Source organism: Podarcis gaigeae, assembly GCF_964106915.1.
Source record: "Podarcis gaigeae genome assembly, chromosome: 4".
Classification (NCBI taxonomy): Eukaryota; Metazoa; Chordata; class Lepidosauria; order Squamata; family Lacertidae; genus Podarcis; species Podarcis gaigeae.
In genome coordinates, this window is record NC_139677.1 from 44,742,267 (window position 1) to 44,764,352 (window position 22,086).

Here is a 22,086-nt window from a genome sequence, read left to right on the forward strand (position 1 = left end):
AAGCTCTACAAAAGCATGGGGTTTTGTGTTACTAGATATCAGTAGTGTATTTTCCATATGTCTTTGCATGTGCGTGATCAAGGTGTCTCCCCTGCCAGGTAAGTGTCTTTGCATGTACGTAATTGGTACTGCCAAATTTTGTCCTTGCTTTCATTTTCATGGTTTCTAATGAGGCCAGGACACCACGCAACCATCCTTCAGTGCCTTCTTAGATAAATAAGCCCAATGGACAGACAAAGTGAAGAAGTTTTGGTATACATTGCTACATTGTCCCCTTCCCCCCCCCCCATTGTGTTTTATAAAAAAGCAAAATGGCCATTATTGTGATGAAGTATGTTTAGGGACGCCCCTATCAAAGTACTCTTGGAAGGGTACAATGCCCTCTGTTCCAGTTCGCACACATGACCCTTCTTACAAGTATGATACAGTCAAAAATCTGGGATCACACACTATAAAAGCAATTGTGTTGAAGGCCACTTGTGCTTATATACTTAAGAAGAGGGAGAGAGAACTTCTTCCTTTTATTTTGCAGCTACTATCTATGTCTGTTTTCCTTGAGCTACACCTTTTCAGGAGTCACAGAGTTGTCCAATTGCTTTGTTAAAAAATGAGACTCGCACAATCAAATTCTGAAATTCTATGAGATTGTAAGGCAGTGATGGTAAACATCCCTACTCCCAATTTACATAGTATTATTTATTTAGTTTTAGTGCTGGAAAAACAGAGTTGCAAACCTCTGAAGGAAAACCCCTACATTCAGGTTTTCAGGGTCCCACCCTATTGCAAATCTCTATAAGGAGAGAAAACAACACAGTGGCTTATTCTCAGTCAAAGTAATGACATCCTAAGAGTTCCTGCAGAGCCTCCTTAAATCTTCAAACCTGCAACTTTATCTCTGGGTGTTCTTAGATACTAGTGGTTGCCAGGCTATATTTCCATAAGGCCTTGGCTTTGTCTTCGCAGAAGAGGGACCGCAGACCTGATCATCTCCCACAAACATGATTTTAAGTGTGTTGTACAGCAAATAGCAGTTTGGAAAGTCACACCTACTGCTTCTATGAAGGATCATTCACATAGTGGGTGACATGGATAAGCACAGGCTGTATTGGACTGTTTGTTCCAGAAAACAGTGAGTTCTCTAAAATGACCCATGCCCTTGACACTTAAATGTCCCCAGGGTGAACAGGAAATGCAAATGGATGGACCATCCCACTTGACCAACTGTATGCCCTGGAACGTAGGTCCCAATGAGCTATACTGGCAGATCAGATTAGGCATACTGGACTAATCAGACCTTGTAATGAAAATACGTTGGCCAAACACCCATTGTTGTAAAAATATTGTATCCTTTCTATAAGATACGAAAAGGGCAGGAAAACACAAGTCTTCAGAGGAATTATTAGTCCAATTGGTGAGGATTCCACAGTAAGACTTGTATCCATTGTGAGTCATACTCACAATAGACAATTGAAATTAATGGGCATGGGTCTACTCTGACTAGAACTTAGTTGGATATAATTCCAATACTATAGTGGCCAGAGAGTCAGTTGTACTCTATGAAGTATTGTTGTTACTTTTACAGGACACTGCACCTAGCCATCTTCCCCAAATGAAGTTTAAAAAGTGTATGTGTGCTTCAATAGAAAGTTAAAAACAAACAGAATATAGTGTTCAGATTTTACATTGGTTTATGAATATTGGTTCATGGCAGGGATATTTGGCACTGTGAGAAAAGTTATATGGATTGGACACAGGAAAAGTATTTGCTGAAGCAAACTAAAGAGTACATGTAGTGAAACAGTTTAGCTCAGAAACCATCAGTCTAACCTACCTCACAGGGTTGTTGTGAGGATAAAATAGAGGAAAACTCTATTTTAGGTATATGTTATATATAAATAAATAACATCTGTATAGTTTAAGATTTAGTAATCTTATTGAACACTGGCAAATTATGCATGGGGAAGTGGCCGTGGGAAAAGGCATTAAACTATTATGGGGGGGGGGGACACTTCAACATTTTGTAGAGTATCTTGATCACTTATTACAAACTCTTCCAGTTGGCCTGGAATCAGGAACCTTATAGCTTTGTTTAGGGTTGGTGAGGGGACATCTGGAGAGGGAGAAAGGGAAAAGGTGTATTGTTCCTCCCCCCCACAACCACCTATATAGTGGGGGGAGAGTTTTTAAAGAGGTCCAATGGGATGTGTCCACCCCACCCCACATCTTAATCCCCTCTCCCAAGGATAGTACAAGCTTTCAGATATTCAAAGAAGCCAGTTCCTCCCTCCCTCCAGCTTCCTTTTTGTCATCTGACACCCTCAACATCTCATGGCTCAGCTGCCCTCAACATTCTTTAAGCCCTGGAGGTCACTGAGCATAGGTCTTTCACTGAGCTCTTCTGTTGTTGTTTTTATTCTTTTTCTTTCAATTTACAAACTAATATACTTCTGTGTACCTGGGAAGTCCCCCTCCCCAGCTATGCACAAAGCACAGCTGCTTTCTTCTTCTTTTTTGATGGATCTATTTAACTTCCCAAATAATAGGTATGGGATTCATACAGCTTTGGTTTTAGAAGGGAAGCTGCAACTGTTCCTGCTGCTGAAAATAGTTAATGTGGAGGAAAATATGAGAATTTCTTCACCCTTTACATGGCAGCTTGGGTGCATTGGTTTTACCGCAACTGTTTGCCATGGTAAATTCACAAAACAGAGGTGCAGATGCACATAAACAGACACGGACTGTCAGTTTTCCAGCTCTTTCCCTCATGTCTCGATATGCATAGCTTCTATATTGACTGAAGTGAATACTGGTGTTTTTAGGCTACATTGTTAAGGGTAGAGTGGTCCTCAGTGAGGTATGTCCTCATTCTACAAATATAGGGAATGAGTAGCCTGGAGACAGGAGAGCTCCCTCTATATTCTTGAATGCCAGCTTTATTATGATATTAGAGAACACTGTTTAGAGCCCCCCCCCCATTTTAACAGAAAATGAAGTGTTAGAAAATGAAACAAAAGTTTAAAAAAGTTAAATTTTGTATTGGGGGGCCTGGGACATTTTGCCACTAGAGGCAAAACTCTGAGCAGCGGCGCCCACTTTCTGTCCGTGTCAGTTGGAGAGGCATGATGGTGCAGGGTGAGTGCTGGTGCAGGTGTTGGCGGTGAGGCTGCAGGAGGTGTAGCCCTGAACCAACCTTTCACTTGTCTTTCCTCCTCTGAGGGTGGCACCCTGAAACAACCTGCTTCAGGGCTGCTTCATGGACCAGCTAGCTGTGCTTTCTGTTACAATGAACTAGTCCTTGGAATAGAAGAGGGCAGACTCTTTTGCTCTGAAGGCTTCCTGCCTCAGGAAAAGAAATTTGGAGTCCTTCTCGGTTAATGGGGTTGAAATGAAAGACAGAGGTATTATTTGTTCAGAGTTCTTAGGTCCAAGAGCTGAGAAGATGGACCAGTTTTTAAGAGGTTACTTATGGATCTTCCTCTGAGGCACTCATGGATCCAACATTGTTGGTGAAGGCTCAGGTAGCTTCAGTGGCTATAACTTTTTAGGTTGGATTACGGACAGGTGCTCTGTGTGGGACTGCCCTTGAAGACAGCTCAGAAGCTTCAACTGGTCCAAAACACACTAGCCAGGTTACTGTCTGGGGTTCCATTTAGAACTCTTATAACCCCTGTTTAAAAATATCTGCACTGGGTGCCAATTTGCATTTTGGCCCAATTACAGGTGCTTACATTAGTGTTTAAAGCCCTAACCCACTGAGCCTCCCCACCCCACCCCCATCTAAACTACAGCCTCCTTCCATACAGACTCTCTCAAGGTCAATGTAAGTTACACTGCCCTTGGGTGGCTGGGAGATGGCAGCCTAGGAGAGGACATTCTCTCTGACGGCTCCTAAGCTGTAGAATTCCCTCTTCACAGAGGTATGTCTGGCACCTTCACTGTATAGCTTTCTTCATATGATCCACCTCTTTATCCTTACCTTTGACACCTGGAATATGGTTTTAGAACTGTGCTTGTCCTTCTGCTTATAACTTGTTTTAACCATTTTCAATATTGTATTTTTATATTGTTGCAGCCCACTCCAGAAACTTTTGTTGTAGGGTAGATAATAAATGAAATTATTATTATTATTATTATTGTTGTTGTTGTTGTTGTTGTTATTATTATTATTATTATTATTATTATTATTATTATACTCCACCCATCTGGCTGGGTTTCTCCCCCCTAGACCTTGGTTAGCGTTATGGCTGATGCCATTAGGGAATATATCCAACAACAAAGTGCAGTGTGCAGATCCACTGGAGCAAGGTGGGAGGGAGGCAATGCACAGTCCTTCTCTGCTCAAGCCAGTCTCACTGCTTGACTGTTGGGCCAGAGAGCACCTGAAGGTTCAGCTGATCCCTGGCTCCAAGCTGAGCACAACTGAGATGAGAAATCATTTGCCTTTTCTGTACCATGGGCTTGAGTGATGTTCCAGGGTGAATGGTATGCATTGCATGTTGGCAAAAGGTTCCACCAAGTTATAGGCTGAACAGCCACCTTGCATTGTCCCTGTGAAATAGTGTGCTGTATAAACGTCAGTATATTGCAATTCATAAATATCAATATATCTTGGTACATGTATGTAGAAGCCTCCCTGGGCTCCCTTGGGAGGAAGGGTGAGACGTAAAGTTGGTAAATAAACAAATATCCTTATTTTCACAATTGCTGTGTGAAATAGATCAGCTGATCAATAATCCAAGGCCCTCAAATGTGCTTCCTACGTAAGCAGAGATGTTCAGCCCTAATTGTCTCTTCCTGGATCACATTAGCAGTTGCAAAACACTGTGTTAGAGTAAGAAAATACATATCTAAATGTGGTTCTTGGTATGTTTAGGGACTTGCCAAATCATGGTGCACACCAATATTAAGATGATGGTGATGATGATTGATAATAATAATTTATTAAACATGAATTGCATGTGGGCTGTGTTACTATTTTACATTCACTTGCATATAGTATTAATAGAGAAATGTTGGAATGCTGCAGATATTGCACCCAAAATGGTAATTACAGTGTAAGTAGAGACTTCCTATCAGATGTTTTGGTATTTAACTTGTAAGTTCATTTTAGCATGCACACTTACCTAACACTGCCAAGACGAGAAGCGGCTTTCTGAAATGCTAAATAGTTTGTGCTTAATTGTCTGCAGTAGAACAGCTGCTAATACCAGGGGAAAAATGCCGTCTCATCATTAGGCCTGTTGTGTCCAAAAAAAAAAAAAAAAAAAGCAGACAAGACTGCTGTAGCTACCCTGTCTGCTTTGGCACTCGTATTCTCCCTCACTCAGTTTTCAATGTGTAATGAAGAGCTGGAGGACAATATTCTGTAATTAAGGATTCCATTAAGATGAAGAAAAGAGCAAATGGGGTTGGTTGTTCTCCTAGCAGAAAGGGGAAAAATTGTCTGGGGTGGGGGATAGTGGTAGTACTGTAGTGAGGGGGAGAGGTGGGTGGAGAGACTAAGTCAGGGCTGTTTGTTGAATATACTGTTAAGGACTGTTACCATCCTAATTAATCAAGTTAGAAATTACAGCTGTAGTCGGTTTCCCCCCAATTCTTGTTATCAATTTTCTTCTCTTTTGAGACAAAGCAAATATAAATTTTGTGTTCATTTGTCATTCGTTCTTTGACTTCAGCATCTCTGAAAATAACAATGTAGCACAAAAGACCAGTATTTACCTAGTTGTAATGTGGGTTGCCATGGTGTTTTGCAAATTATTGCAATTATGTTCACCATGCGAGTCGCCCTTGGTAACTGGCGAAAAAACTGATAATCCTGTTTTGAACAAAAGGTCAAATTGCTGAATAGAAAGTCTTGATTAACTAAAAGATGTACAAAGTGGAATTATTTCCTACCATTCAGAAATAGTTCTTGATCGGGTTTGGGGGAGGGGGTGAGTAAGTACATCTGATTACTGAAGTACAAAGCATTGAAAGGATGTTGTCTTGAGCCTTTCATGTAGTCTTAATGGTGGCTTTTTTGTCAAATTTACCCATTTGCGGCATTGAAAGAGGCAGCTGCATTTAAGCTGGAGAGATGGTGCTTTTTCAAGAGTTTAGTGCATGGAAAGTTCTCAGCAGTATCTGCAGTTTACTATTAGTCTGTGGTCTATTAAAACTGATGTGCTGCATTTGAGCCCATTGCTCTCAGTGCTTGTGAAACCCTTTGACTGATGATCTAATAAAGTGCTCTTACTGGACAATCTCTGATCAGATACTTGAAAAAAAAATCACAAGTTTTTGGAGTGGATGGGGGTGGGTGAAAGAGGTTATAGTGAACATTTGTCCTTGTAAACCATATGTGGACAATATATTTCCCATTTAAAAAGCAATGAACACTTTTTGAGGTTATATTTCTTGTAATTTTGTAAAAAAAATAAATAAAAGTGCTTTATATTCTCTTCCCGTCCGAACTCTGTATTTTTAGCAAAGCATAATAATTTTAAAGAGCAAGGGGAATATTGCTAGTCACCTGGAAGGTAATGGCTGGAACTTCGGAGAAGCTGTGTGAGAGCGGAATGAGAGCAAAATAACCCTTAGCAAGTTTGTGGGTTTGCATTCTGCATCACCTAGCAACCCCTTGGCTCAGTCAGCTCACTTGTCTACCCTCAGTCTTGTTTACAGACTGTTCAAACTGTCCTCCGAAATCATGAAAGATATTCAGTTTCATTAGTACCATTCTCAAAGAGAAAATAATTAAACTTAAATGAACAAACAGTGCTTGGTAATGCTTTTAAATGCTTTTAAAAAAAACTGGTTTTGAGGTGCCCACTGCGGAGACCTTTCTTTCAATGCCACCAGAAGGTCTTTCTCATTTTACGAGAACACAGACTTGTGTAATGTCTTTAACTTTTTAACTTTTATTTTTTTTTTTAATGATCAGCAAAGTGTTCTATAAGCAACATATGAAATGTGACGTTAATATTGCTTTGGTACATGATGTCTTTCTCTTTTCTTTTCCTTTTGGAGCAACCATTAAAGTTATTTTTGGAATTCAGTAGCCACACATGAAACATGGTTTATGAAATTCCTTTAGCAAACGTGGAACTGCACCTGCCATGAAATTTTGATTTCTCTCCCCCCACCCCGCCTTTGTATTTTGTTAGATTCTCTTACATGTACAATACATAACTGGACTGTATGAGTTCTTTGTGTTTTGTTGACAGCTGACAGACAAAGCAAAATTATTCTTGAAGGAAGGTACTGTACTTAGTTGTGACCTATTATAGCCTGAGAATGCTGCTTTGAGTAGGATGAATAGAAGGGTATTTTTCAGAATAGACTTGAATATACTTCCAGAGATTTTATCTGTCCATACAGAAATACATATACATTCTCCATTGAGCTTTTTTTCAAATGTAATTTTCCATATATAGTCATTTTAAGTATATTTTCCCCAGTTGCTTGCATGGAGCCAAATTTAACTGCATTGGTATTGTCCTACAGTGGTAAAGTAAAATTGCTGGTAATTGTTCGCTTTCTTTGTGCACAATGTGGCAGGCTATGAAGACTTGTATCCCATCCTTTTTAATGTACCTTAGATGCATCTTCTGGTGCTTAGACTCTGATTGCAAATTAAAGCAACAAGACTGAGATATTGGCCTTGATGTGAAGCAGAGCAGAACACGCTTGTTAATTTATTGCATAACATGCAATTGCAAAGGTTGGAATGCAAACACTTGTAGTGCTATTACATCTGTTTAAATGAGGACCACTGTTTGCATCTAACCTATCATAAGTGTTTAGAGTGCTCTATTATCCTTTCACCAGACTGATGGCAGAACCCAGTCTTTGCACAAATGAGAAGATCAATAAGTTTCAAATAACTTGTATGAAATGACATGTGACTGTACATTTAAAGAGATGTTTTAAAAAAATCAATTTTAATAACATTTAAAACTCATAGATTGACCTACAATGTAGCTTGTGTTTCTGTCTTGCTCATAGCTTTGTTTAAAGTATTTGTACATTAACTCTCTTTTTCTTTTGCATTGTTCCTTTTAGTAGTTTTCTGAGGTTGCACGGTTGTATAGATATAGCATATGTTGATGTTTCAAACATAACATTTGAAAAACTACCAAGTGCAAGGTTGATAAAACTTTTTCTGATCCGTTTTGGGGCACACAACCTGTACATTTAATAATAGTTCTCCTCTTTGGAGAATATTTTCCCCTCACTTAGGCAGCCAAATTTCATTTTGCCCCCTGCTGATCTTTTTCCATGATCATTGGTAACTTTCTTATATTCCATTTTTTTCCCCTGTTTGCTCAAACATTTCCTTGATGTTCAGTTGTGATTCTGTTCCTTCCATGTCTTTCAGCATGAACCATACAACTACTACTTCAGCCCCCTGTGGCTCACTTATTGCTTTATAGCAGAACAAAACTGAGAAATCTTAGATGAAAACAATGTGAATATCACCTTTTTAAAAATCTGTTCATGCTAGATGATATCTATAGTGTTCCCATTGTGTTTAGTAATCTTCATAGAAAATAGGCAACATAAGTCTTTAAACATTTTATCATGTGGTACATCAACTGTCAAAAGTTTGTATTAGCTAAAAAAACTCCAGCAACCAGGCATTGATATAATCTGGATAGAAGCACAAGTCACTTAGAGCTTAGTTTGTTCTTGACGGTCTTTGGTGTAGTATGCAGGCTCTAGTTAAGACAGAGATGGAGGACTCACTGCCCTCTGGATGTTCCTGAACTTCCATCAACACCAAGCAGCATGAACAATGCTCAGGGATGATGCGAGGTGGAGTTCAACAACATCTCAATGGCCACATGTTCCCCATATCTGCCTTTGAAAATTGAAAGTCCCAGCTTTTACCATATAAGTTGCATGTTTGTTGCTTTCATTACTGCAGAGATAAGTTTGAACATGGGATACATAAATGTTGAAATGAAACAAAGGAAGCGCACAAGGAGCCCAAATGCAAGTTGATTTAATAGTAATGATTTCAAGGCAGTCTCTACTAATTCCATATTTGAAGTGGTAATTTGAGGGCTAATTTAAACATTACATCTCCCATGTAGAGGCTGCTGAACAGCACTTACCCACATCAGTGTGTTCCATGCAGTGGGCATAATTTATAAAAACCTCTTACCCCTACACCATCTACATTCCAGTACAGGCACCTCCAGGGAGTGACTACTCATTCACAAACACTGCATGTGCCAGTGCACAGGATAAGAGACTTTTAAAGGTTGTGCCTACTGTCTGGAGAATAGGCACTTACAGGCAGCTTCAACATGGAGAGTGTACCATTTTAAAATGACCCTTGGAATAAGAATATTTTAAGTAAGTCCAATACAGTTACATACGCTTCGGGTTACATACGCTTCAGGTTACAGCCTCCGCTAACCTGGAAATATTACCTTGGGTTAAGAACTTTGCTTCAGGATGAGAACAGAAATTGCGCAGCAGCAGCGTGGCAGCAGCGGGAGGCCCCATTAGCTAAAGTGGTACCTCAGGTTAAGAACAGTTTCAGGTTAAAAACGGACCACCAGAACGAATTAAGTTCTTAACCCGAGGTACCACTGTATATGATTTAAAAATGGTAAACATAATGGATTCACACAATGTATGGCAAACATTTGTACGGAGTGGATTTATGGGCATACTCTCCTGTCATTGCTTTCATTTTTGTTTAAGGAGTGCATCATTCGCAATATTAGGGAACAAAGGGAGGGAAACCTTGAGCAGTGTATAACTTAAATTTTTAAGATATTTGTGGGAAAGTGTCTCTCTTTTAATCTTCCCCAGAAGACTCATCCAAGTAAAGACATTCCTGAAAGATGACATAGAAATACTTGCATTATTAGGAACCTAGTACACTAAGTGTATTTATACATAACAAGATAATGGTAGTCTTAAACTTGCATGTTTCACTGCACATTCAAAACATATCCAATCCCACAGTCCACACACATGGACACAAGTTTTAGCCCATGCTGGTCACCAGCAGCTTGCTTTTCTCTATGAATCAGATGTGACTTGTAAGAAAATGCATTTTCTTTTTTCAGGCATTTGTGTCTGAAAATCCGGCTACGTGCTATAAAACCAATTGAGAACCAAAGAGCTTTTTATGAGGAGGCTATCCAGAAGCTCAGGCTAGATTCATTTTGGGGAATGATGACCAACTATGTTTGTGGCCTCATGCTTCCTTGGTTCCTCATCTTTCAAACATGTCAGTTTAATATGCACTCCAGTATTTTGTGATGTAAACCGTTTCTGTGGAAGTCAAGGATGTGTTGGACAAAATAGTGAACCAACCTGTCAGTATGCCAGCTTAATAATACTAAAGATTAGTAAGCATTCATTAAGTGTCATGGTGTTTCAGTTTTCATGGTAGCCCTCCCACAACACAAAGTATGTTACTTCCCCCCCCCAAAAAAAACCCCCTCAGTTGTTTGTTGCTATATCTATCCTTTAAAACTACCACCTTAGTTCTTTTTCATTAGTAATATGAACTGGAATGTAGGACAAGCAGTGTGGAGATTTTTGAGCAACATTTGCTCATTTTTGTTAAACCATAGTTAGACATTAACTATGGTTTAATGCAGGGGTCAGCAAACTTTTTCAGCAGGGGGCCGGTCCATTGTCCCTCAGACCTTGTGGGGGGGCAGACTATTTTTTTGGGGGGGGGATGAATGAATTTCTATGCCCCACAAATAACCCAGAAATGCATTTTAAATAAAAGGACACATTCTACTCATGTAAAAACACGCTGATTGCCGGACCGTCCGCGGGCCGGATTGAGAAAGCGATTGGGCCGGATCCGGCCCCTGGGCCTTCGTTTGCCTACCCATGGTTTAATGTGATGTGTAAACAGCCACTGGCCACAGTAAAAAATTGTACATTTTAAAAACGTAAGACAACAAATAACATGTTTGCACAGCAGCTAAACGGTAAGCAGACAAATCACTTCAGACAGTATGTTTTCAGCTTATTCATTATTGAGTGGGAGAAGTTAGGATCCAGAGGGAATAATCTGATTTGTGCTTATAACTTCCACTCTGCGCTCGAACAAAACCGTGCACACTTTTCAGGGTAACAGTATATATTTTTCTTCCTAAAGTATTATATAATTTAACGTGAATTTTTTTTGAAATATTTCTTGTACTGTACTTTTTCTTGGAGATCATGTATGTATAGAGCTTGCTGTCAGGACATATAGCTTGATTGCTACTTTTCTTAATTTCATCCTTTTACTTCGGTCCTTAATGGTTTTATGCCATCTATGTCATAATATATATTAGTTCTGTATAGTTCTCCATAACTTTCCAGGTTTTTAGCCTGTTTCCTAATTAGTCAAGTTGCATCTATTTTTATCTACCTCCAAAACTGAAATGTTCAGTTCCTGAAGCAAGTAATATAGTACAAAATCTTTATCGTATCGATTTAGGAAAATGTGACTTTTCCATGTAAAAATATGATTAGATAAATTGCTTGCTCTTGTCTGCTGTAATTGAAAATACTAGTGTGCGCTCAGGTCTTATAGGCTTCCCATAGGCATCAGGTTGACCACTGTGAGAACAGGATGCTGGACTTAAATGAGTCACAATACGTTTCAAGCTGTTTCATCTCTAGTATAGGGTAGTGCTAGTGTAAGGAAGTACTTAGGCAGCTCTTGCCGTCAGAAAGTTCTTCCTGATGTTTAGTTGGAAACTCCTTTCTTGTAACTTGAAGCCATTGGTTTTCATTCTACCTTCCGGCATAGGAGAAAACAAGCTTTCTTCATGTGACAACAGCCCTTTAGATATTTGAAGATGGCTATCATATTTCCTCTGCACACATTCCAGCTTATCAATATCCTTCTTAAATTATGGTGGCCAGAATTGGACACAGTATTCCAGGTGCAGTCTGACCCAAGGCAGAATAGAGCGGGACTATTACTTCCCTTGATCTGGATACAGTGGTTCTGTTGATGCACCCTAGAATAACATAACCCGCCCCCCCCCTGCTGCATTAGACTGTTGACTTGTGTTAATCTCCCAGTTTGGTGTCATCTGCAAAATGAATGAGCATCCCCTCAATTCCTTCATCCATGCCATTTATAAAGACATTGAGCAACAAGAGGCCCAGGATAAAACCCTGTGGCACCCCACTTGTCACCTTTCTTCGAGGTTGGTGAGGAAACATTAGTGAGCACTCTTTGCTCAATAATGAGCAAATAATGCTGGAAGCTGCCCAGAGTGGCCAGGAAAACCCAGCCAGATGGGTGGGGTATTAATAATAAAATTATTACTATTATTATTGGGGTTCGGTCAGTCAACAAGCTACAAATCCACCTAACAGTTACCTTGTCCAGCCCACATTTTACCAGCTTCTCCACAGGAATATCTTAGGGGACGTTGCCAAAAACCGTACTGAAATCAAGATGCATTATGTCCACAGCATTCCCCTAATCCACAAAGCTTGTAACTCTTATCCAAAAATGAAATGAGATTCGTCTGGCATGACTTGTTTTTGAGAAACCCATGTACATCTTAGTATTCACAGCATCCTTTTCTAAGTGCCTATAGACCAGACATTTAATTATCTGTTCTAGGCCCTTTTCTGGTATGGATGTCAAGCTGACCAGTCAGTAGTTACCTTTGTCTCCCCCCCCCTTTTGGAACATGGGGATATTCTCCCAGGAATATGCTGCATCCATTGTTGTCATTATGGTCTGTGTTCCATGGTTGAATAGCTTGCACGTGGCAGTTTTCTGCTGCTGGGAAGGGGGCAAGATCAGTGAGTTATGTCTCTAGGGTGTTTGGTCAAGGCCAGTGTTTGTTTGAAATGAAATACACATTCTTTGACTTCCAGGTTAGAGCCATCGACTAATGGCGGATTCCCTCCGAGCTCCGGAGGGAATCGGCTCCGCAGGATCGGGTCTTGTCTGCGACGGCGACACGGGGACCCTTAAAAATCACAGGCGCAGATGCCTGCGAACGTGGTGACTCGGCGGGCACCATTTGCGCCCCCCAAACCGCGAAGGAGCCTTTTTAAAAGCTATGGAACGGGGATGGGGTACGGCGTGATGCTGTGAGCAGACTGCTACTTCTGCGGAGCGAAGCCGCGCGCCATTGTCGAAGAAGCGCTGACTTTTTCCTTGGAACATTCGGACTTAAAAATAAGAACCCGTGAGTAGATACGGAATTCGGAATTTAAAGAATTTTTTTGATGAATTAGGAACGAGCGGGGAGGGGTTAAAAAGGAAGTCCGCCCCCCCCTTTGTAGATATTTTAAAGCAAAGAGTTTGCTATCTAAGGTCGAGAGAATCTTCTTTTTTTTTCTTTAAAAGTTTTGAACCTTCACGGTTTGACACTACAAGAGTGTTACCGGAGGATAAAAGTAACTTTGGGAGTCAAAGTTTCACCCCCCCAAACCCGGGGGCGTCCAGTGAAAAGAGCCGGGTGATGAAGTATTGAAGAGTTTGACAGCTGTCAAATCAGCTGTCAAAGGAAAGGAAAAAGGAAACTTTGTTCTGCCGCCTCTGTTGGCTATATTTGCCGCAACTTTTTGAAAATAAGAGAGTGGATACAAATTAACTTGTTTACTGGGTCTAAACTGAAAGACATTAAATTACTAAAATCCCCCTTGTGGGGGGTAAGGGACATTACAAGAATGGCTGAAGGAAAGGAAAACCAGACTGAACTCAATAGAATACTTGTTCTCCTGGGAAAATTACAAAACCAGACCGATGTTTTGACTACAAGCGTGAAAACTTTGGCCTTGGCAGTAAATAACATTGTTGATACTGACAAGGAATGGAAGCAGGAAATTTACACAACTGAACAACCAGAGAAAGCGGAGAGCCATGAGAATATGGAGAAAGAGACACATGTTGCTATTGAAGAAAAGGAGGGAGGTGTTCTAACTTTGCAGATGTCAAAGGAGAGTTACAATCTGGGGCCAGACAGGAAGACAACAAAGGAGAATAAAAGTTTGAGATGGAAAACCTGCCTTGAGATGGAAAATGAAGATCTAAGGATTACAAACCTGACCAAAGGGGACGATGGAACATGGGGAGCTTTTGGACTTGAGAGGAAGATGAAATTAGCTTTGGAACAAGCGTCAATTTTAAATATGGACGATCAGCTGGGAAAAACATGGACCCTGAGGGGTTGGAGCCCCTCCGAGCACCTGGGACTCAACATCAAGGATTGGCAAAGAGGCTGGTAAAGAGGAACTGAGGGTGATTTGAGATCCTCGGACGTGAGATCTCCAGGCTAACAGTAAATGATGAACTATTGGGGACCAAAACCGGGAAAGGGAGGGTGGAGTTGGGTTATCCAAAGGGTATATAATTATAACTTACTTTGTTGAAATGTGTTGATGATTTGAATAGAAGCTGGGAAAGCCGTGGATGGGAAATTGGCCGACTTTAAGAAACATGCTTAAGTGTAAGAAATGACGTATAGGTATTTATGTTTAAGTTTAGATAAATGAAAATTGGTCTTTAGAATGGTTAAATTAAAATGAAAATAAGAATTGTAAAAATAATTTAAGGAAATGGAAGAAAGAGGAAAGGTAATATTATAATATGTAAAAATTTACTAATCGGAGATTGAGAAATAAGTATAAGAATTTGCTGGAATAACAATGGAATTGGAATACAAAAGGGGGAGGTGTGGGGAGGTCTAAGAAAGAAGTTATATGAAAATAAGCATTTGAAATCTTATATGTTTTTTTAATTATTCTTTTTAAGTTTTTCTTTTTTTGTATTTTTGTTACTTTTTCTGTTTTATTTTTGTTATGTTTGTTTTTGAAAATGCTAATAAATATTCATTTAAAAAAAAGAAATACACATTCTTTGTTATTCTTCCACCCACATGGAGCCTCCGTATATCTTCTCTGATCCTGTTGCTTGGGCTGGATCATGCTCAGTATAGTTCAGAATTGTTTAAGGACAATTTTATTTAAATGCTGATTTCAGGTAATGGGAACAAAATGGAATTCTGTTCAGTCCCCAATCTACACTTAATTTAGGCAACTGTGAATACAGTATACTGCAGTGATCTGTTCCAACATACACACATTGCAGTGTATATTTGTTATTTAGAACTTGAGTGGAAATTTTCATTAGTTTTAATACCACCATGCTTGTTTAAACCTTATTTTCATGTTCTGCAAAGCATTCATTTCAAATTGAATTGCAAAGTTCTTTGGTTATGGTATAATCAAGGAAATAAATGATTGGCTTTGTGTGGTTTCCAAAAACAATGGATATTAATCAAACATGGGTTAAGAATAATGCACTTCAGCACATTCATTTGAAACACACTGCATATGTTGAGTATGATAAAGTTTTATTTAAAGCAAATCAAGACCAGAAGCTTAATTATAAAATCAAAACAAGAAGCATAAAGATAGCACTGATCACACATTTATCTTCATGTTCAATTTCCATGCATAATACCACCAGTTATTGATATCATTATAGAAGAGATTAACTGATAGTAAGTACAAATAAGCGCAAATAAGTATTGAATGTAGAGGTGACAAAAAAGAAAAGACCACTTTAATGCTAATTATAATTGCTCGGAAGTCAGGACAAATTACATTATTTTCTACATGAATTGAAAGGATGCTTGATGTTGGTATCAAAGATATAGTTTGCTAACCTGCAGGTGACTTATCATGCCCTGTTTTAACAAACTGCAGGAGTGTTGAAGTTATACCTTAAGTGCAAAACTAAGTTCCTTCAACATCCAACCATATCTATCAGTTAGAAGGAAGCTGACAATTTAATTTATATTATAATGTTCCTAAAGTGAAAGGCAGAAAGCAAGACAATCTGTTTTCTAACATCAAGAAGTATTATAGGACTTGCATGTGGGAGGCTAGCATTATTAAATATATGACACTTCAGTTATCATTTAACCAATCATGAGCAAATGTTTTCTGCCTCATAGAATTATGTACGATTCTGTTTTTAGCTTTTGTTTTTTGTGTTTTGTTGGTTTGAAATTGTAGGTGAACAAAGATTAAAAAACGAGATCAAGTTTTTTCAAGGTGCAGGCCAGCTTCTATTGACCATATTTCTGCAGGTAGTGAAACACTGTGATGTACACCAGTACATACAGCTTGCCTTTAAAAAAGCAGAGAACCCTAAAGCAGTATTTTTTTCAGCCCAGCTCTAAGCATGTCCACTTGGAAGTTAGAAGAGTAGTTAGGAAAGCAGAATCGTTCTTGCAGTTTGTTTTCCTCGCCACGTTCCTCTTCATCAAAAGATGTGATTAAAATAAAATTGAATTCTTAGAGTTTCCATGGAACCCTCTCCTATTTCTAGCCCCCAAAGCTAAAGGATGCTCCCCAAAAGTAAGAACTTGCATAAATTACACAAGAAGTCCAGAGCATATGAGATTGCTGGCTTAATGCTATGCAAATCCCAATTTTTCAAAAAGGCTTTGAACTTCAGATCATTGTTCTTACCTCTAGTTATGTTGGTAGAGTCTATAGGTGGTTTATGAGATATGCAAATATGATATCTTAGTGTCAGCATGCATTCTTCTGCTCTGTCGTGGGAAAGGGTGCAACACTTTGGGTCATCTTAGAGCTCAACTGTAGTGATGCATTTGACTGTAGCATGCATGTGGATGGGGGGGTGAATGCCCCTTCTTCCTCTGTTTTAGGTAACTTTCTCTGAAATGCTTATGGGGTCCGAACTGGTCAAGGATGAGACATTGTGCTTGTAGTGAGTAACTGAATGAAGATGTCAATGCAGTGTGCAGCCCCTTCTTTGCCTCAGCTGATTCTGGAAAGGGAGCAACACATCTTTTCACTTCCCGACTCGCCTGCTGTACCACTTTCAGAAGCGAGAGCACCTTTGCTTTCTTTGGATATGCAAATTGTGGCTATGATCTCAAAGGAATTGGGAGAAGGCCAATCTGTGGGTGTGTCAATAAGAATGTGATTTTTTTTTATTACAGTGGCTATTGGTCTTCAGTTGTGAATATGCCCATAGTAAAATAGAATAACTGACTTTCTTAAATGTTGGCCTCTTAGAAAGATGTGGATTCTTTGCTGTCACAGTAGCAGAACGTCAAGAATGTTATAAGAATGTATATATTCACCATACGCTGTAGTAGAGTCATAGCTTAAGCTTATTACGTAAAAGAAAAAAATTGCATTGATTGATTGATTAAATTTATATACAGTACTGCCCTATACCTGGAGGTCTCAGGACAGTTCACAGAATAATAAAATTCAAATAATGCAGTGTGGTGCTCTAGACATTTATACATGACCCAAAATTCTGCCCTACAGCTGCAATCTGGTATTAAATAGTACTAGAGTTGATATAAACACACTTTTCAATAAACTTTCACTTGCTTGAATACTGTCAGGTAGGTATGGGCTTATGTTGTTTTCTACCATTCAGATAAAGAAAGCAGTTATAACATCTCTTTAAGGACTTCATTGTTACTTTATTTAATATATTCCCTAAGGTTTAATACAGCTTTTTAAAGTATGAAAGGTGCATAGTTACTATGGTGATGCAATGCCATATGAAAATGAAGAGATATTGTTAGATCGTATTAGTGTTGGTTGTCGATCTGTCATCCTGAAGACAGTTGAAGAACTTTGTACATAAGCAATAATACTTATGCATTCCCTTTGATCCCATCTGTCTAGATCGAACAAAGTACTTGAAGTACCAAGTAGGAAATTACTCTTTAAATAGGATAAGAGTTTAAAAACAACTATGATAAACATAGGTTAAAAAAAACATCAAGAAAAGGAATATGGCTGTTGGGGGTGGAAAACCCCTAGAAAAATCCAAGGTAGATATGTCTTTTAATAGTGAGAATCTGAATAAGTTGTTGGAAATTAGTACATTAACTTTAATTTATTGATATATTTTTCAAAAGTTTTTAATTCTACATCCACATAGTGATATTCAAGAACGCTAATGCTTGAATTGGCAATGTCTTATAATTTCATGAATCAAGAATCAATTATACTGAACACAAATAATAGCATACACTGAATTGTTGCTTTCAACAAATGATGCTTACTTTGACAAAACTAGGGCTGCAACTTTTAATTGATTGATTGATTGGCTGGCTACATTAATTGATTAAAGAAATTTGTAAACAACTAAAAAGATACCCCCTAATTAATCGGTTGGCAGATGTAAAAAGAAAATGTTAATACAGGAGCTTATAAAACTACATATGCAAGGACTTTCTAGAGGTATGAAGAGGGAGTGCCTTTCCTAAAATGCCTACTGCAACTCGCTTGTGCATCATCTACAAATGAAAAACTGTGCTGCTTGTTTAAAAACTTTTTTTTTACCCACATGCAAATTTAATTGATAGATTAATTGACCAGACTAATAACTTTAATCAGGTAAAGATGTTTAATTGGGTAACAGTTCTTAAGAAAAGCCCCAAACTACTATTACTATTACTAATGTGCATTAGTGAGTGACTAGTCCATGAATATCGACAGACATCAATATAAAACAAAAACAATTAGCTGCTTCTGCGATCTAGTCTATGAAGCAGTTTTACTTAGATGTTTAAAACCTACACGGACAATATGATCAAGCAAGGGAACTATTGATTAAACCACTATTGGCAAATTGGCCGGGTCAATCTGAAGCCTACTGTATCAAATATCTTCTGGACGACAAGTCCAGTGATATCACAGTAGCCATGGCAAAGTTTCTTTCAGTAGTCATACGAATCAAAGATCAACATACCCATGACTAAACAAATAACGCTTCGGTCTCCCTTCCCTGGGGGGGTTGTCTATATGAGTCTGTATTTTATTCTGTATCTATGTTATGGGTTGTTGGACCGCAATAAAGTTTATTATTACTTACCTGTATAGTTTCTAATAGCTCTAGTCCTCCTGGATCGGATGATGTGCTTGAAAGGGTATAAGCCTGCTGAGATCTCAAGCCAGTAAGGCGGCTCAACAGATTCCCAGAGTTTCTTGTATAGCTTCAGTTTCTTGTATAGCTTAGCTCCTTCTTCCCACTCCTCCATGGTCAGAAAACCTGGTATTGTACCAAACAGCATTCCTTATTTTAGAAGACACATTTGCAATGTATTAACATTGTTCGATTAGGGATTAAAAGAATAATATTCCTTTTAAAGCATGCATGTGATCAGGATACCTCATCTGTTTTAAAGAAGAATTGGGAACAAGTATGAAAGGTATCATATAGTTTAAATTGGTCACTTATTAGTCAGACTTGGAAAAATATTCTCAGTCTACTCTGGATGGGTTTCTTTATCGCTGAAGGTCTAATCACCATGTTTGGGGCCAGAAATAAAAATATTGCACCCTACAAAGCCCTGAGTGAGGCCTGTTCAATGGCTTCAGGCAAACTCAAGATCAAGAATTATTGGATGGAGGATGTACTTGAATATCGCTACTGTATGTGGATAATTCTTTGATCAAGAATCAGTGAATAGATGTACGTGTCTTCAAACGAGCTGAAAACATAAGTGAGCAACAGAGAGAATAATACTCCAGAGAGAGTTGCGGGCAAGAATACAGCCCTGTTTCCCACCACTCTTTATAGGGAAATCATTCAAGGATTACCCATCATATTGGACAGTGCCACGCATGTTCTTGTGGAAGGACACAATCATCTGGTAGAGCTTAGATGGACATCCTATCTTATTGAGCAGTATGAAGAATCCTTTTTGGCTGTTGATGTCAAAGGCCTTCATTGGGTGTAGGAAGGTGATGTACAAAAGGCATCTCTACTCTTGGCATTTCTCCTGCAGCTGATGCAGTGAGAAAATCATGTTGACAGTTGACCTTTGAGATGTAAAGAAGCATTGTGACTCAGTATAGACCCTGTCAGTGAGTGACTGTAATCTATTGAGAACTATACGGGCAAAAGCTTTCCCCACAGTACACAGCAGGAATATTCCCTGGTAGTTGTTACATTCATGGTGGTCACCTTTGTTCCCCTCTTGGCCTCACTGTTGTGGTCCAAAGGAAAGCAGATCAATATGTCTGTCACCATCTTGGCTGCAGGAGTTCCTGGAAGGAGGTGTACAAGGTGCCATCCTTAGGGTCTCCACTCTGGATTTACTCCTTAGCCTTTTCTTTCCCCAAAGATATCCTGGAGGTTGGCAGAGGTTTAGGACCAGAGTTTTCCTTCTCCTACCTTCCCAGGTTGACAAGCCCCATCTGCACCTCCCTTCCTTCTATAGCACATACAGAAACTGCCTTCTTGATCATTGAGCCCACTATTGGTCTTGTCAGCTCAATTCTCTGGAGACTGTCTTCACATGCAGGAGAAAGTCCCCAACTCACCGAGGGTCTGAGACCCATCGGCTACCCTCACCTGGTTTAGCCAGCTAGTTGAAGCAGTTTTCCGGGGTGTGGCTGCTGTTGCATGCTGACAGCTTCTAGGAGCTACAGGTGAGAGCTGAGTGCAGGATAGGGACCAAACATGGCCAGAGAACTCCAGAAGAAGCACAATGTGCCCACCATTAGAAGTACTATCTATTTCCTATCACCCCATCTGTAGGGTCCATGATTTTCACAGTGTGCTGGTTTTGACAATGAAGATGCTGAATAAAAAAATGTTTTACCTTTGTTCAAATGGAATCCAGAAGTGAAATCCATGGTTTTTTCTAATTTGGTACCACCCTACTAAACTACTTAAATAGATTTAATTGGTTGGAATATGTCAGCTATACATGCATGGCTTTCATTAGACACATTCTGTCAGCTAGCCGCAGTTGGTTTTCATTGGACACATTTCAGCTAACCTACGTGTTTTGCTTTTAGTGGTCACAATTTATCATATGTGTACTTCTAAGGCTTTCATATGAGTATAGTAGCTAAAACTGATTTGTAGAACAATACCCCTACCAGTTTTAACTGGTCCACAGAGGAAATTAGCTATACTGGTAATTAGACATGAGAAACAGGATAGAGACTCAGACAAAACATGTACTCACGCAGTTTTAATCATCTTTCGTAGTTCACATTCATGTATTATCTGGTGTCATTGAACCCTCATGCCGTTAAACTGTCTCTGAAGCTCTTTACCTGGGAACCCAATACTTCAATAAAACTGCTGTATTCTATATTGAGCATGCATCAAATAATATAAAACAGTTTGGATTGGGGAAAAGTTTGAAAACAAATCTATTTTTACTGTTTTTTCTCTTTAGGGTTGGCTGAGATGTGAGGAGCCAACATGCCAATATCGTACCCGTCGACTTCCCCTTCGCTTCTCCCGGAATGGTCCTCTGTGTCCAGTCTGTAGAAAGGCTGTTGTTAAACGAGAGGTAAGAATGAAAACCAACGAGAAAAATCCTGTTCTAGTTTTGAAGAGCCATAAGAACAGTACCTATAGGAAATTATTCTGTGATTATTCCTACCAAAGGCTATCCCTTTCTTATGTGAAAATTCAGTGAAACCCTAGAGCAGAGGAGTAGCAAAAAATGGAAATTGTCCACTTGGAACACATCTAATATGCCTTCCTTGTAAAGGAGCTTTGCACATTCCTTATGGTGTTTTAACTTAAATCGTATAGTGCTTCCTGCGGTGCTTAGACTCAAGAATATTTGAAATATGCTGTCTGCCTATCCTGCAAGACCCACCTTAGCATTCTACCTACACCTGAATTTGTCCATACAAATTGTACCCACTGTGTAAGCTTTCTGTTTGATCAATTTCTTCCAGTGACATTTACACCATTGAGCATGTTCAAAATTCTGACATTGTGACATCATCTTGGGAATTTATGCTGCTGCTATAAGGGTAAAATAAGGTCAGCTTACAGGGAGTTTGTGCCCACGCTGCAGTCTTCTATTTAGATAGTTTAGACCAGTGATAGTTTAGCCAGTGTGGTGTAGTGGTTAAGAGCGGTAGTCTCGTAATCCTGGGGAACCAGGTTCGCGTCTCCGCTCCTCCACATGCAGCTGCTGGGTGACCTTGGGCCAGTCACACTTCCTTGAAGTCTCTCAGCCCCACTCACCTCACAGAGTGTTTGTTGTGGGGGAGGAAGGGAAAGGAGAATGTTAGCCGCTTTGAGACTCCTTAAAGGGAGTGAAAGGCGGGATATCA

General features: G+C 39.4%; 1 protein-coding gene across 1 annotated transcript in view; it reads left to right on the forward strand.

Annotated features, from left to right (window-relative positions):
• Window positions 1–22,086, forward strand: part of POLA1 (DNA polymerase alpha 1, catalytic subunit) — a 176,994-nt gene that overhangs the window by 90,029 nt on the left and 64,879 nt on the right. Inside the window, exon 35 of the mRNA XM_083734167.1 lies at window positions 21,189–21,305. Coding sequence (XP_083590293.1) covers window positions 21,189–21,305 — 117 coding nt within the window. The remainder of the gene's footprint in view (window positions 1–21,188; window positions 21,306–22,086) is intronic.